The sequence below is a fragment of the Oncorhynchus clarkii genome, chromosome 12, assembly GCF_045791955.1.
Source record: "Oncorhynchus clarkii lewisi isolate Uvic-CL-2024 chromosome 12, UVic_Ocla_1.0, whole genome shotgun sequence".
NCBI lineage: Eukaryota > Metazoa > Chordata > Actinopteri > Salmoniformes > Salmonidae > Oncorhynchus > Oncorhynchus clarkii.
Window position 1 is genome coordinate 96,094,192 of NC_092158.1, and position 15,134 is coordinate 96,109,325.

Here is a 15,134-nt window from a genome sequence, read left to right on the forward strand (position 1 = left end):
TATACAATACACTGGTATATAGACCCCTATACAATACACTGGTATGTTTATACAATACACTGGTATATAGACCCCTATACAATACACTGGTATATAGACCCCTATACAATACACTGGTATATAGACCCCTATACAATACACTGGTATATAGACCCCTATACAATACACTGGTATATAGACCCCTATACAATACACTGGTATATAGACCCCTATACAATACACTGGTATATAGACCCCTATACAATACACTGGTATATAGACCCCTATACAATACACTGGTATATAGACCCCTATACAATACACTGGTATGTCTCCATAGACCCCTATACAATACACTGGTATATAGACCCCTATACAATACACTGGTATATAGACCCCTATACAATACACTGGTATATAGACCCCTATATAATACACTGGTATATAGACCCCTATACAATACACTGGTATATAGACCCCTATACAATACACTGGTATGTCTCCATAGACCCCTATACAATACACTGGTATATAGACCCCTATACAATACACTGGTATATAGACCCCTATACAATACACTGGTATATAGACCCCTATACAATACACTGGTATGTCTCCATAGACCCCTATACAATACACTGGTATATAGACCCCTATACAATACACTGGTATATAGACCCCTATACAATACACTGGTATATAGACCCCTATACAATACACTGGTATATAGACCCCTATACAATACACTGGTATATAGACCCCTATACAATACACTGGTATATAGACCCCTATACAATACACTGGTATGTTTCCGTAGACCCCTATACAATACACTGGTATATAGACCCCTATACAATACACTGGTATGTCTCCATAGACCCCTATACAATACACTGGTATATAGACCCCTATACAATACACTGGTATATAGACCCCTATACAATACACTGGTATATAGACCCCTATACAATACACTGGTATATAGACCCCTATACAATACACTGGTATGTCTCCATAGACCCCTATACAATACACTGGTATGTCTCCATAGACCCCTATGCAATACACTGGTATGTCTCCATAGACCCCTATGCAATACACTGGTATATAGACCCCTATACAATACACTGGTATATAGACCCCTATACAATACACTGGTATATAGACCCCTATACAATACACTGGTATATAGACCCCTATACAATACACTGGTATGTCTCCATAGACCCCTATACAATACACTGGTATGTCTCCATAGACCCCTATACAATACACTGGTATGTTGAGAATATTGGGTTGTAGAGAAACCTTTTCTACCTGTCTCAGTTAAAATGGGAATCACTCAGTTAGGGTCTCTACTAACCAATTACGGTCGGTTTTGAAGGAGGACTGTGTGTGAGCAACACTTCCTTCTCCACCCCTCCATAGCCCCCTATACAATACACTGGAGTGGGACTGTGTGTGGTACATATCGAGCAGCACCTCCTTCTCCAGGCCTCCATAGCCCCCTATACAATACACTGGAGTGGGACTGTGTGTGGTACATATCGAGCAGCACTTCCTTCTCCAGGCCTCCATAGCCCCCTATACAATACACTGGAGTGGGACTGTGTGTGGTACATATCGAGCAGCACTTCCTGCTCCACCCCTCCATAGCCCCCTATACAATACACTGGAGGGGGACTGTGTGTGAGCAGCACTTCCTGCTCCACCCCTCCATAGCCCCCTATACAATACACTGGAGGAGGACTGTGTGTGAGCAGCACTTCCTGCTCCACCCCTCCATAGCCCCCTATACAATACACTGGAGGAGGACTGTATGTGAGCAGCACTTAGCATTTAGGTCTATATATCACTGTGTCTCTGCCTTTAGGTCTATATATCACTGTGTCTCTGCATTTAGGTCTATATATCACTGTGTCTCTGCCTTTAGGTCTATATATCACTGTGTCAAGGCCTTTAGGTCTATATATCACTGTGTCAAGGCCTTTAGGTCTATATATCACTGTGTCTCTGCCTTTAGGTCTATATATCACTGTGTCAAGGCCTTTAGGTCTATATATCACTGTGTCAAGGCCTTTAGGTCTATATATCACTGTGTCAAGGCCTTTAGGTCTATATATCACTGTGTCAAGGCCTTTAGGTCTATATATCACTGTGTCTCTGCATTTAGGTCTATATATCACTGTGTCAAGGCCTTTAGGTCTATATATCACTGTGTCAAGGCCTTTAGGTCTATATATCACTGTGTCTCTGCCTTTAGGTCTATATATCACGGTGTCAAGGCCTTTAGGTCTATATATCACTGTGTCAAGGCCTTTAGGTCTATATATCACTGTGTCTCTGCCTTTAGGTCTATATATCACTGTGTCAAGGCCTTTAGGTCTATATATCACTGTGTCAAGGCCTTTAGGTCTATATATCACTGTGTCAAGGCCTTTAGGTCTATATATCACTGTGTCTCTGCCTTTAGGTCTATATATCACAGTGTCAAGGCCTTTAGGTCTATATATCACTGTGTCTCTGCCTTTAGGTCTATATTTCACTGTGTCAAGGCCTTTAGGTCTATATATCACTGTGTCAAGGCCTTTAGGTCTATATATCACTGTGTCTCTGCCTTTAGGTCTATATATCACTGTGTCAAGGCCTTTAGGTCTATATATCACTGTGTCTCTGCCTTTAGGTCTATATATCACTGTGTCTCTGCATTTAGGTCTATATATCACTGTGTCAAGGTCTTTAGGTCTATATATCACTGTGTCAAGGCCTTTAGGTCTATATATCACTGTGTCAAGGCCTTTAGGTCTATATATCACTGTGTCTCTGCCTTTAGGTCTATATATCACTGTGTCAAGGCCTTTAGGTCTATATATCACTGTGTCAAGGCCTTTAGGTCTATATATCACTGTGTCTCTGCCTTTAGGTCTATATATCACAGTGTCAAGGCCTTTAGGTCTATATATCACTGTGTCAAGGCCTTTAGGTCTATATATCACTGTGTCTCTGCCTTTAGGTCTATATATCACTGTGTCAAGGCCTTTAGGTCTATATATCACTGTGTCTCTGCCTTTAGGTCTATATATCACTGTGTCAAGGCCTTTAGGTCTATATATCACTGTGTCAAGGCCTTTAGGTCTATATATCACTGTGTCTCTGCCTTTAGGTCTATATATCACAGTGTCAAGGCCTTTAGGTCTATATATCACTGTGTCAAGGCCTTTAGGTCTATATATCACTGTGTCTCTGCCTTTAGGTCTATATATCACGGTGTCAAGGCCTTTAGGTCTATATATCACTGTGTCTCTGCCTTTAGGTCTATATATCACTGTGTCAAGGCCTTTAGGTCTATATATCACTGTGTCTCTGCCTTTAGGTCTATATATCACTGTGTCTCTGCATTTAGGTCTATATATCACTGTGTCAAGGTCTTTAGGTCTATATATCACTGTGTCAAGGCCTTTAGGTCTATATATCACTGTGTCAAGGCCTTTAGGTCTATATATCACTGTGTCTCTGCATTTAGGTCTATATATCACTGTGTCAAGGCCTTTAGGTCTATATATCACGGTGTCAAGGCCTTTAGGTCTATATATCACTGTGTCTCTGCATTTAGGTCTATATATCACTGTGTCAAGGCCTTTAGGTCTATATATCACGGTGTCAAGGCCTTTAGGTCTATATATCACAGTGTCTCTGCATTTAGGTCTATATATCACGGTGTCAAGGCCTTTGGGTCTATATATCACGGTGTCAAGGCCTTTAGGTCTATATTTCACTGTGTCAAGGCCTTTAGGTCTATATATCACTGTGTCAAGGCCTTTAGGTCTATATTTCACTGTGTCAAGGCCTTTAGGTCTATATATCACTGTGTCAAGGCCTTTAGGTCTATATATCACTGTGTCAAGGCCTTTAGGTCTATATATCACTGTGTCAAGGCCTTTAGGTCTATATATCACAGTGTCAAGGCCTTTAGGTCTATATATCACTGTGTCTCTGCCTTTAGGTCTATATATCACTGTGTCAAGGCCTTTAGGTCTATATATCACGGTGTCAAGGCCTTTAGGTCTATATTTCACTGTGTCAAGGCCTTTAGGTCTATATATCACGATATCTCTGCCTTTAGGTCTATATATCACGGTGTCAAGGCATATAAACTAATTATAGAGCAAACAACACAATTATCACAACACATAGGGTGGAATATAGCTTTTTTCTGGCTTGGCCAGTGATGTTACCCACGCACCGCTACTGTGTACTGCAGTAAAGTGAAGAAAAAAAAATCGATATTCCCAAAGTTTAGCATGTCTTTGCAGGGGGACTCTTATTTAATAAAAGATGCAGGCATAATTTCCTGCTGCTAGGAGAACGGTACTGTGAGTCGGATAGACAGGCAGAGAGCTGCTGCCCCACTGAACAGAATAGAAAGCACCGCTGCAAGCTGCATGGTAGGAAGGATCCTCGCCACATTGTTCCTCCGCATTTATTAAACCGCCCAGGAATCCACCGCTCCGGGAAACGACCCTCTCCGCTGCCCGGGACGCACGATGATGAAGTTTAGGTTCCGTCGGCAGGGCAACGACCCACAGAGAGAGAAAATTAAACAGGAATTGTTCGCCTTCAACAAGGTAAAGTAACACAGACCTCCCCCCCAAAATAAGACCCAACCCGCCGACTGCAGGAAAATGGGGTTTTGGGGGGAACAGCGGATCTCGGTGGCGAGTATGCAGAACCCCTCCTCTCATCGTTCCTCCTCTCTTCTGTCCTCGTCTCGTTTGCCCTCCTCTCCTCTGTCCTCCTCTTTTCTGTGGTCGTCTCGTTTGCCATCCTCTCTGTCCATCCTCTCGTCTGTCCCTCCTGTCTTCTGCCCTCGTCTCGTCGTTCCTCCAAACCAACCAACCCGCAGAATGTGTGTGTAGATGTATCAGAGGAATGATGTCGCGGAGGTCTCCGCGTTGGAATGCAACTCGTTTTCACGACCAGTCAGTAGCTACATAATAGTTTTCAACCCCCCCGCCGCTGTGTCGGCCTGTTCAAACTAACAACAACAACTTCTTCTACCCGTTACTGCCTTGATGCTATATGCTCTGTTCAAACCCAACACTTGTCGAAAATGTTTTGGTGAATTGATACCAGATTATCTAAAGAGAGAGGACCATTATTCAACCCGATCTGACTGTTTTACAACCGTTAAACTTTTCTTCCATGTTGAAAGTCTCAGGAATGTCATGTTTGCGTATTTTGCCTGTGAAAACAGAAAAAGGGCCTACTATTGTTTTAATTTCTTCACCGAGACCACAGTTATCCGACATTCCCCAACATTTAGGACATCCATGATTAGTTCTCAAAGTTGACGGGGGTACAGACTTCAGGCTCTGCAGGTGTTCCTATATGAACCAGAACAGACTGCGGGTGTCGTGATGGGTCCATTGTTTCTGAGTGTTGTAACGTAAGGAACAGTCAACAGCAGGCCATACAGGCCTGTAGGCGAACACGTATCATTTAATAGCTTGATTACATGGAAGATTCACAGATCAACAGGAGATGGATGATATGTGTGTGTCATTGTGGAACCAAACGCTGTGGGCTCTAACGGCACACTGACACACACACACACACACACACACACACACACACACAACATACCCCCCTGCTCTCCATAGCAGCCAGGGATTTGGCAGCTGCCGACTGTCACGGGTGGTTCCTTACAGACCCAGTCCTGCTGTGGCCGCTGGTTAGAGGTGAGGGGGTGTGTGTTTACCTACCCCTCACCAAAAACACCCCTTACCCAGAACACACAATTCAAACTCTACATTGGACAGTTTGTTAGAGGGGGTGTGTGTTTACCTGTCAGTTTGTTTCTCTCTGTCCTGTAGTCAATGCTGTCAGTGTGTTTCTCTCTCTGTCCTGTAGTCAATGCTGTCAGTCTGTTTCTCTCTCTGTCCTGTAGTCAATGCTGTCAGTTTGTTTCTCTCTGTCCTGTAGTCAATGCTGTCAGTCTGTTTCTCTCTGTCCTGTAGTCAATGCTGTCAGTTTGTTTCTCTCTGTCCTGTAGTCAATGCTGTCAGTTTGTTTCTCTCTCTGTCCTGTAGTCAATGCTGTCAGTTTGTTTCTCTCTGTCCTGTAGTCAATGCTGTCAGTTTGTTTCTCTCTGTCCTGTAGTCAATGCTGTCAGTTTGTTTCTCTCTGTCCTGTAGTCAATGCTGTCAGTTTGTTTCTCTCTCTGTCCTGTAGTCAATGCTGTCAGTTTGTTTCTCTCTCTGTCCTGTAGTCAATGCTGTCAGTTTGTTTCTCTCTGTCCTGTAGTCAATGCTGTCCGTTTGTTTCTCTCTCTGTCCTGTAGTCAATGCTGTTAGTTTGTTTCTCTCTGTCCTGTAGTCAATGCTGTCAGTCTGTTTCTCTCTGTCCTGTAGTCAATGCTGTCAGTTTGTTTATCTCTGTCCTGTAGTCCATGCTGTCAGTCTGTTTCTCTCTCTGTCCTGTAGTCAATGCTGTCAGTTTGTTTCTCTCTGTCCTGTAGTCAATGCTGTCAGTCTGTTTCTCTCTGTCCTGTAGTCAATGCTGTCAGTTTGTTTCTCTCTCTGTCCTGTAGTCAATGCTGTCAGTTTGTTTCTCTCTCTGTCCTGTAGTCAATGCTGTCAGTTTGTTTCTCTCTGTCCTGTAGTCAATGCTGTCAGTTTGTTTCTCTCTGTCCTGTAGTCAATGCTGTCAGTTTGTTTCTCTCTCTGTCCTGTAGTCAATGCTGTCAGTTTGTTTCTCTCTCTGTCCTGTAGTCAATGCTGTCAGTTTGTTTCTCTCTGTCCTGTAGTCAATGCTGTCAGTTTGTTTCTCTCTGTCCTGTAGTCAATGCTGTCAGTTTGTTTCTCTCTCTGTCCTGTAGTCAATGCTGTTAGTTTGTTTCTCTCTGTCCTGTAGTCAATGCTGTTAGTTTGTTTCTCTCTGTCCTGTAGTCAATGCTGTTAGTTTGTTTCTCTCTGTCCTGTAGTCAATGCTGTCAGTCTGTTAGTTTGTTTCTCTCTCTGTCCTGTAGTCAATGCTGTCAGTTTGTTTCTCTCTGTCCTGTAGTCAATGCTGTCAGTGTGTTTCTCTCTCTGTCCTGTAGTCAATGCTGTCAGTCTGTTTCTCTGTCCTGTAGTCAATGCTGTCAGTCTGTTTCTCTCTCTGTCCTGTAGTCAATGCTGTCAGTTTGTTTCTCTCTCTGTCCTGTAGTCAATGCTGTCAGTTTGTTTCTCTCTGTCCTGTAGTCAATGCTGTTAGTTTGTTTCTCTCTGACCTGTAGTCAATGCTGTCAGTTTGTTCCTCTCTCTGTCCTGTAGTCAATGCTGTCAGTATGTTTCTCTCTCTGTCCTGTAGTCAATGCTGTCAGTTTGTTTCTCTCTGTCCTGTAGTCAATGCTGTCAGTTTGTTTCTCTCTGTCCTGTAGTCAATGCTGTCAGTATGTTTCTCTCTCTGTCCTGTAGTCAATGCTGTCAGTTTGTTTCTCTCTGTCCTGTAGTCAATGCTGTCAGTTTGTTTCTCTCTGTCCTGTAGTCAATGCTGTCAGTTTGTTTCTCACTGTCCTGTAGTCAATGCTGTCAGTTTGTTTCTCTCTCTGTCCTGTAGTCAATGCTGTCAGTTTGTTTCTCTCTCTGTCCTGTAGTCAATGCTGTCAGTTTGTTTCTCTCTCTGTCCTGTAGTCAATGCTGTCAGTTTGTTTCTCTCTGTCCTGTAGTCAATGCTGTCAGTTTGTTTCTCTCTCTGTCCTGTAGTCAATGCTGTCAGTTTGTTTCTCACTGTCCTGTAGTCAATGCTGTTAGTTTGTTTCTCTCTGTCCTGTAGTCAATGCTGTCAGTCTGTCAGTTTGTTTCTCTCTGTCCTGTAGTCAATGCTGTCAGTGTGTTTCTCTCTCTGTCCTGTAGTCAATGCTGTCAGTCTGTTTCTCTGTCCTGTAGTCAATGCTGTCAGTCTGTTTCTCTCTCTATCCTGTAGTCAATGCTGTCAGTTTGTTTCTCACTGTCCTGTAGTCAATGCTGTCAGTTTGTTTCTCTCTCTGTCCTGTAGTCAATGCTGTCAGTTTGTTTCTCTCTCTGTCCTGTAGTCAATGCTGTCAGTTTGTTTCTCTCTGTCCTGTAGTCAATGCTGTCAGTTTGTTTCTCTCTCTGTCCTGTAGTCAATGCTGTCAGTTTGTTTCTCACTGTCCTGTAGTCAATGCTGTTAGTTTGTTTCTCTCTGTCCTGTAGTCAATGCTGTCAGTCTGTTAGTTTGTTTCTCTCTCTGTCCTGTAGTCAATGCTGTCAGTTTGTTTCTCACTGTCCTGTAGTCAATGCTGTCAGTTTGTTTCTCTCTCTGTCCTGTAGTCAATGCTGTCAGTTTGTTTCTCACTGTCCTGTAGTCAATGCTGTCAGTTTGTTTCTCTCTGTCCTGTAGTCAATGCTGTCAGTGTGTTTCTCTCTCTGTCCTGTAGTCAATGCTGTCAGTCTGTTTCTCTGTCCTGTAGTCAATGCTGTCAGTCTGTTTCTCTCTGTCCTGTAGTCAATGCTGTCAGTCTGTTTCTCTCTCTGTCCTGTAGTCAATGCTGTCAGTGTTTCTCTCTGTCCTGTAGTCAATGCTGTTAGTTTGTTTCTCTCTCTGTCCTGTAGTCAATGCTGTCAGTTTGTTTCTCTCTCTGTCCTGTAGTCAATGCTGTCAGTTTGTTTCTCTCTGTCCTGTAGTCAATGCTGTCAGTTTGTTTCTCTCTGTCCTGTAGTCAATGCTGTCAGTTTGTTTCTCTCTGTCCTGTAGTCAATGCTGTCAGTTTGTTTCTCTCTCTGTCCTGTAGTCAATGCTGTCAGTTTGTTTCTCTCTGTCCTGTAGTCAATGCTGTCAGTTTGTTTCTCTCTGTCCTGTAGTCAATGCTGTCAGTTTGTTTCTCTCTGTCCTGTAGTCAATGCTGTCAGTTTGTTTCTCACTGTCCTGTAGTCAATGCTGTCAGTTTGTTTCTCTCTCTGTCCTGTAGTCAATGCTGTCAGTCTGTTTCTCTCTCTGTCCTGTAGTCAATGCTGTCAGTTTGTTTCTCTCTCTGTCCTGTAGTCAATGCTGTCAGTTTGTTTCTCTCACTGTCCTGTAGTCAATGCTGTCAGTTTGTTTCTCTCTGTCCTGTAGTCAATGCTGTCAGTCTGTTAGTTTGTTTCTCTCTCTGTCCTGTAGTCAATGCTGTCAGTTTGTTTCTCTCTGTCCTGTAGTCAATGCTGTCAGTGTGTTTCTCTCTGTCCTGTAGTCAATGCTGTCAGTTTGTTTCTCTCTGTCCTGTAGTCAATGCTGTCAGTGTGTTTCTCTCTCTGTCCTGTAGTCAATGCTGTCAGTCTGTTTCTCTGTCCTGTAGTCAATGCTGTCAGTCTGTTTCTCTCTCTGTCCTGTAGTCAATGCTGTCAGTCTGTTTCTCTCTCTGTCCTGTAGTCAATGCTGTCAGTGTTTCTCTCTCTGTCCTGTAGTCAATGTTGTCAGTGTTTCTCTCTCTGTCCTGTAGTCAATGCTGTCAGTGTGTTTCTCTCTCTGTCCTGTAGTCAATGCTGTCAGTGTGTTTCTCTCTGTCCTGTAGTCAATGCTGTCAGTTTGTTTCTCTCTCTGTCCTGTAGTCAATGCTGTCAGTTTGTTTCTCTCTCTGTCCTGTAGTCAATGCTGTCAGTTTGTTTCTCTCTCTGTCCTGTAGTCAATGCTGTCAGTTTGTTTCTCTCTCTGTCCTGTAGTCAATGCTGTCAGTTTGTTTCTCTCTCTGTCCTGTAGTCAATGCTGTCAGTTTGTTTCTCTCTCTGTCCTGTAGTCAATGCTGTCAGTGTGTTTCTCTCTGTCCTGTAGTCAATGCTGTCAGTTTGTTTCTCTCTGTCCTGTAGTCAATGCTGTCAGTCTGTTTCTCTCTATCCTGTAGTCAATACTGTCAGTTTGTTTCTCTCTCTGTCCTGTAGTCAATGCTGTCAGTTTGTTTCTCTCTCTGTCCTGTAGTCAATGCTGTTCCTCTGAGTAACCCCTCTCTGTCCTCCTCTCCGTTCCTGTCTTCCTCTCCGTTCCTGTCTTCCTCTGAGTAACCCCTCTCTGTTTCTCCCTCCATCAGACCGTGGAACATGGGTTCCCCCACCAGCCCTGTGCTTTGGCCTTTGACCCCCAGCTGCAGCTCATGGCCATCGGGACCAAGTCTGGAGCCATCAAGATGTATCCTTTACCAGCCCTGTACACATGCTCCTTTCTCTCTGTCTGTCTCTCTCTGTCTCTGTCTCTCTTTCTGTCTGTCTTTCTCTCTGTCTCTGTCTCTGTCTCTGTCTCTCTCTCTCTCTCTCTCTCTCTCTCTCTCTCTCTCTCTCTCTCTCTCATTCTGTGTCTCTCTCTCTCTCATTCTCTCTGTCTCTGTCTCTCTTTCTCTCTGTCTCTCTTTCTGTCTGTCTCTCTCTGTCTATGTCTCTCTCTTTCTGTCTCTATCTATCTCTCTGTCCCTCTGTCTGTCTCTCTGTCTGTCTGTCTCTCCGTCTGTCTGTCTCTCTCTCTCTCTGTCTCTGTCTGAGGAGTGTGAGGTAGGTAACGTTATGTGAGGAGAAGGAAATTATTTCCGTCCGCACATCTAGAGATATTGTAGAGAACACATCCTAGTTGGTCAGTCCTTCAGTCTGGTGTTCTCATGTCATCATGTTCCATTAATTCAGTTGTAGATCTCTGTTGTGTGTGTGTGTGTGTCATGTCTTTCAGCTTGCTGTGATAGACTGGTTGGTAGTACCAGGCACAGCTGAGAGGTGGGGTAGAGGGAGGGGAGGAGGGAGAGAGACTGTTGCTCCTCTACTGAATGGAGAATCACATACAGTGGGGCAAAAAAGTATTTAGTCAGCCACCAATTGTGCAAGTTCTCCCACTTAAAAAGATGTGAGAGGCCTGTAATTTTCATCATAGGTACACTTCAACTATGACAGACAAAATGAGAAAATAAAATACAGAAAATCACATTGTAGGATTTTTAATGAATTTATTTGCAAATTATGGTGGAAAATAAGTATTTGTTATTTACCAAAAGTTTATCTCAATACTTTGTTATATACCCTTTGTTGGCAATGACAGAGGTCATTATGGGGCATTGTGATGTCATTATGGGGCATTGTGATGTCATTATGGGGCATTGTGATGTCATTATGGGGTATTGTGATGTCATTACGGGGTATTGTGATGTCATTACGGGGTATTGTGTGTAGATTGATGAGAAAAATAAACTATTTAATCCATTTTAGAATAAGGCTGTAATATACACTGCTCAAAAAAATAAAGGGAACACTTAAACAACACAATGTAACTCCAAGTCAATCACACTTCTGTGAAATCAAATTGTCCACTTAGGAAGCAACACTGATTGACAATACATTTCACATGCTGTTGTGCAAATGGAATAGACAACAGGTGTAAATTATAGGCAATTAGCAAGACACCCCCAATAAAGGAGTGGTTCTGCAGGTGGGGACCACAGACCACTTCTCAGTTCCTATGCTTCCTGGCTGATGTTTTGGTCACTTTTGAATGCTGGCGGTGCTTTCACTAGTGGTAGCATGAGAAGGAGTTTACAACCCACACAAGTGGCTCAGGTAGTGCAGCTCATCCAGGATGACACATCAATGCGAGCTGTGGCAAGAAGGTTTGCTGTGTCTGTCAGCGTAGTGTACAGAGAATGGAGGCGCTACCAGGAGACAGGCCAGTACATCAGGAGACGTGGAGGAGGGCAACAACCCAGCATCAGGACCGCTACCTCCGCCTTTGTGCAAGGAGGAGCAGGAGGAGCACTGCCAGAACCCTGCAAAATGACCTCCAGCAGGCCACAAACGTGCATGTGTCTGTTTCTGACCGTTTGAGCAGACTCCATGAGGGTGGTATGAGGGCCCGACGTCCACAGGTGGGGGTTGTGCTTACAGCCCAACACCGTGCAGGACATTTGGCATTTGCCAGAGAACACCAAGATTGGCAAATTCGCCACTGGCGCCCTGTGCTCTTCACAGATGAAAGCAGGTTCACACTGAGCACATGTGACAGACGTGACAGTCTGGAGACGCCGTGGAGAACGTTCTGCTGCCTGCAACATCCTCCAGCATGACCGTTTTGGTGTATATACCTGTAGTGTGTTGGTGTACTTGGTGTATATATATATATATATATATATACCTGTAGTGTGTTGGTGTACTTGGTGTGTATATATATATATATATATATATATATATACCTGTAGTGTGTTGGTGTACTTGGTGTATATATATATATATATATATACCTGTAGTGTGTTGGTGTACTTGGTGTATATATATATACCTGTAGTTTGTTGGTGTACTTGGTGTGTATATATATATATACCTGTAGTGTGTTGGTGTACTTGGTGTATATATATATACCTGTAGTGTGTTGGTGTACTTGGTGTGTATATATATATATATATATATATACCTGTAGTGTGTTGGTGTTCTTGGTGTATATATATATATAGCTGTAGTGTGTTGGTGTTCTTGGTGTATATATATATATACCTGTAGTGTGTTGGTGTACTTGGTGTATATATATATATATACCTGTAGTGTGTGGGTGTACTTGGTATATATATATATATATATACCTGTTGTGTGTTGGTGTACTTGGTGTATATATATATACCTGTAGTGTGTTGGTGTACTTGGTGTGTATATATATATATACCTGTAGTGTGTTGGTGTACTTGGTGTATATATATATACCTGTAGTGTGTTGGTGTACTTGGTGTATATATATATACCTGTAGTGTGTTGGTGTACTTGGTGTATATATATATATATATACCTGTAGTGTGTTGGTGTACTTGGTGTATATATATATATACCTGTAGTGTGTTGGTGTGTATATATATATATATATATATATACCTGTAGTGTGTTGGTGTACTTGGTGTATATATATATATATATACCTGTAGTGTGTTGGTGTACTTGGTGTATATATATATACCTGTAGTGTGTTGGTGTACTTGGTGTATATATATATATACCTGTAGTGTGTTGGTGTACTTGGTGTATATATATATATACCTGTAGTGTGTTGGTGTACTTGGTGTATATATATATATATACCTCTAGTGTGTTGGTGTACTTGGTGTGTGTATATATACAGTGTATATTACTATGAAGTAACACATGGAATCATGTAGTAACCAAAAAAAGTGTTAAACAAATCGAAATATATTTTATATTTGAGACTCTTTGCCCTGATGACATCTCTGCTCTCTCCATATAAGAACAAGAGTGGCCCAACAGCAGTAGGCATCAATTATAATAGTAGTGGTGAAATGGGATCAGGGCTGAGTAAGGTAGTAGTGAAATGGGATCAGGGCTGAGTAAGGTATCAATGATAATAGTAGTGGTGAAATGGGATCAGGGCTGAGTAAGGCATCAATGATAATAGTAGTAGTGAAATGGGATCAGGGCTGAGTAAGGCATCAATGATAATAGTAGTGGTGAAATGGGATCAGGGCTGAGTAAGGCATCAATGATAATAGTAGTGGTGAAATGGAATCAGGGCTGAGTAAGGTAGTAGTGAAATGGGATTAGGTCTGAGTAAAGTAGTTGTGAAATGGGATCAGGTCTGAGTAAGGTAGTAGTGAAATGGGATCAGTTCTGAGTAAGGTAGTAGTGAAATGGGATTAGGTCTGAGGAAGGAAGTAGTGAAATGGGATTAGGTCTGAGTAAGGTAGTAGTGAAATGGGATTAGTTCTGAGTAAGGTAGTAGTGAAATAGGATTAGGTCTGAGTAAGGAATCAATGATAATAGTGGTTAAATGGGATCAGGTCTGAGTAAGGTAGTAGTGAAATGGGATTAGGTCTGAGTAAGGCATCAATGATAATAGTAGTGATGAAATGGGATCAGGTCTGAGTAAGGTAGTAGTGAAATGGGATTAGGTCTGAGGAAGGTAGTAGTGAAATGGGATTAGGTCTGAGGAAGGTAGTAGTGAAATGGGATTAGGTCTGAGTAAGGCATCAATGATAATAGTAGTGGTGAAATGGGATCAGGTCTGAGTAAGGTAGTAGTGAAATGGGATTAGGTCTGAGTAAGGTAGTAGTGAAATGGGATTAGGTCTGAGTAAGGTAGTAGTGAAATGGGATCAGGGCTGAGTAAGGCATCAATGATAATAGTGGTGATTGAATTGGGATCAGGTCTGAGTAAGGTAGTAGTGAAATGGGATTAGGTCTGAGGAAGGTAGTAGTGAAATGGGATTGGATCTGAGTAAAGCATAAATTATAATGGTAGTAGTAGTGAAATGGGATCAGGTCTGAGTAAGGTAGTAGTGAAATGGGATTAGGTCTGAGGAAGGTAGTAGTGAAATGGGATTAGGTCTGAGGAAGGTAGTAGTGAAATGGGATTAGGTCTGAGGAAGGTAGTAGTGAAATGGGATTATGTCTGAGTAAGGCATCAATGATAATAGTAGTGGTGAAATGGGATCAGGTCTGAGTAAAGTAGTAGTGAAATGGGATTAGGTCTGAGGAAGGTAGTAGTGAAATGGGATTAGGTCTGAGTAAGGTAGTAGTGAAATGGGATTAGGTCTGAGTAAGGTAGTAGTGAAATGGGATCAGGGCTGAGTAAGGCATCAATGATAATAGTAGTGGTGAAATGGGATCAGGTCTGAGTAAGGCATCAATGATAATAGTAGTGATGAAATGGGATCAGGGCTGAGTAAGGTAGTAGTGAAATGGGATTAGGTCTGAGTAAGGTAGTAGTGAAATGGGATTAGGTCTGAGTAAGGTAGTAGTGAAATGGGATTAGGTCTGAGTAAGGTAGTAGTGAAATGGGATCAGGGCTGAGTAAGGCATCAATGATAATAGTAGTGATGAAATGGGATCAGGTCTGAGTAAGGTAGTAGTGAAATGGGATTAGGTCTGAGGAAGGTAGTAGTGAAATGGGATTAGGTCTGAGTAAGGTAGTAGTGAAATGGGATCAGGGCTGAGTAAGGCATCAATGATAATAGTAGTGATGAAATGGGATCAGGTCTGAGGAAGGTAGTAGTGAAATGGGATCAGGTCTGAGTAAAGTAGTAGTGAAATGGGATTAGGTCTGAGGAAGGTAGTAGTGAAATGGGATTAGGTCTGAGGAAGGTAGTAGTGAAATGGGATTAGGTCTGAGTAAGGTAGTAGTGAAATGGGATCAGTTCTGAGTAAAGTAGTCGTG

At 42.5% G+C, this 15,134-nt stretch overlaps 1 protein-coding gene across 1 annotated transcript in view; it reads left to right on the forward strand.

Moving 5' to 3' along the window:
• Nucleotides 1-4,413: 4,413 nt before the first annotated feature.
• LOC139422613 (lethal(2) giant larvae protein homolog 1-like) overlaps nt 4,414-15,134 on the forward strand; it is a 41,088-nt gene continuing 30,367 nt past the window's right edge. Inside the window, exons 1-2 of the mRNA XM_071173759.1 lie at nt 4,414-4,604; nt 10,043-10,140. Coding sequence (XP_071029860.1) covers nt 4,524-4,604; nt 10,043-10,140 — 179 coding nt within the window. The 5' untranslated portion in view covers nt 4,414-4,523. The remainder of the gene's footprint in view (nt 4,605-10,042; nt 10,141-15,134) is intronic.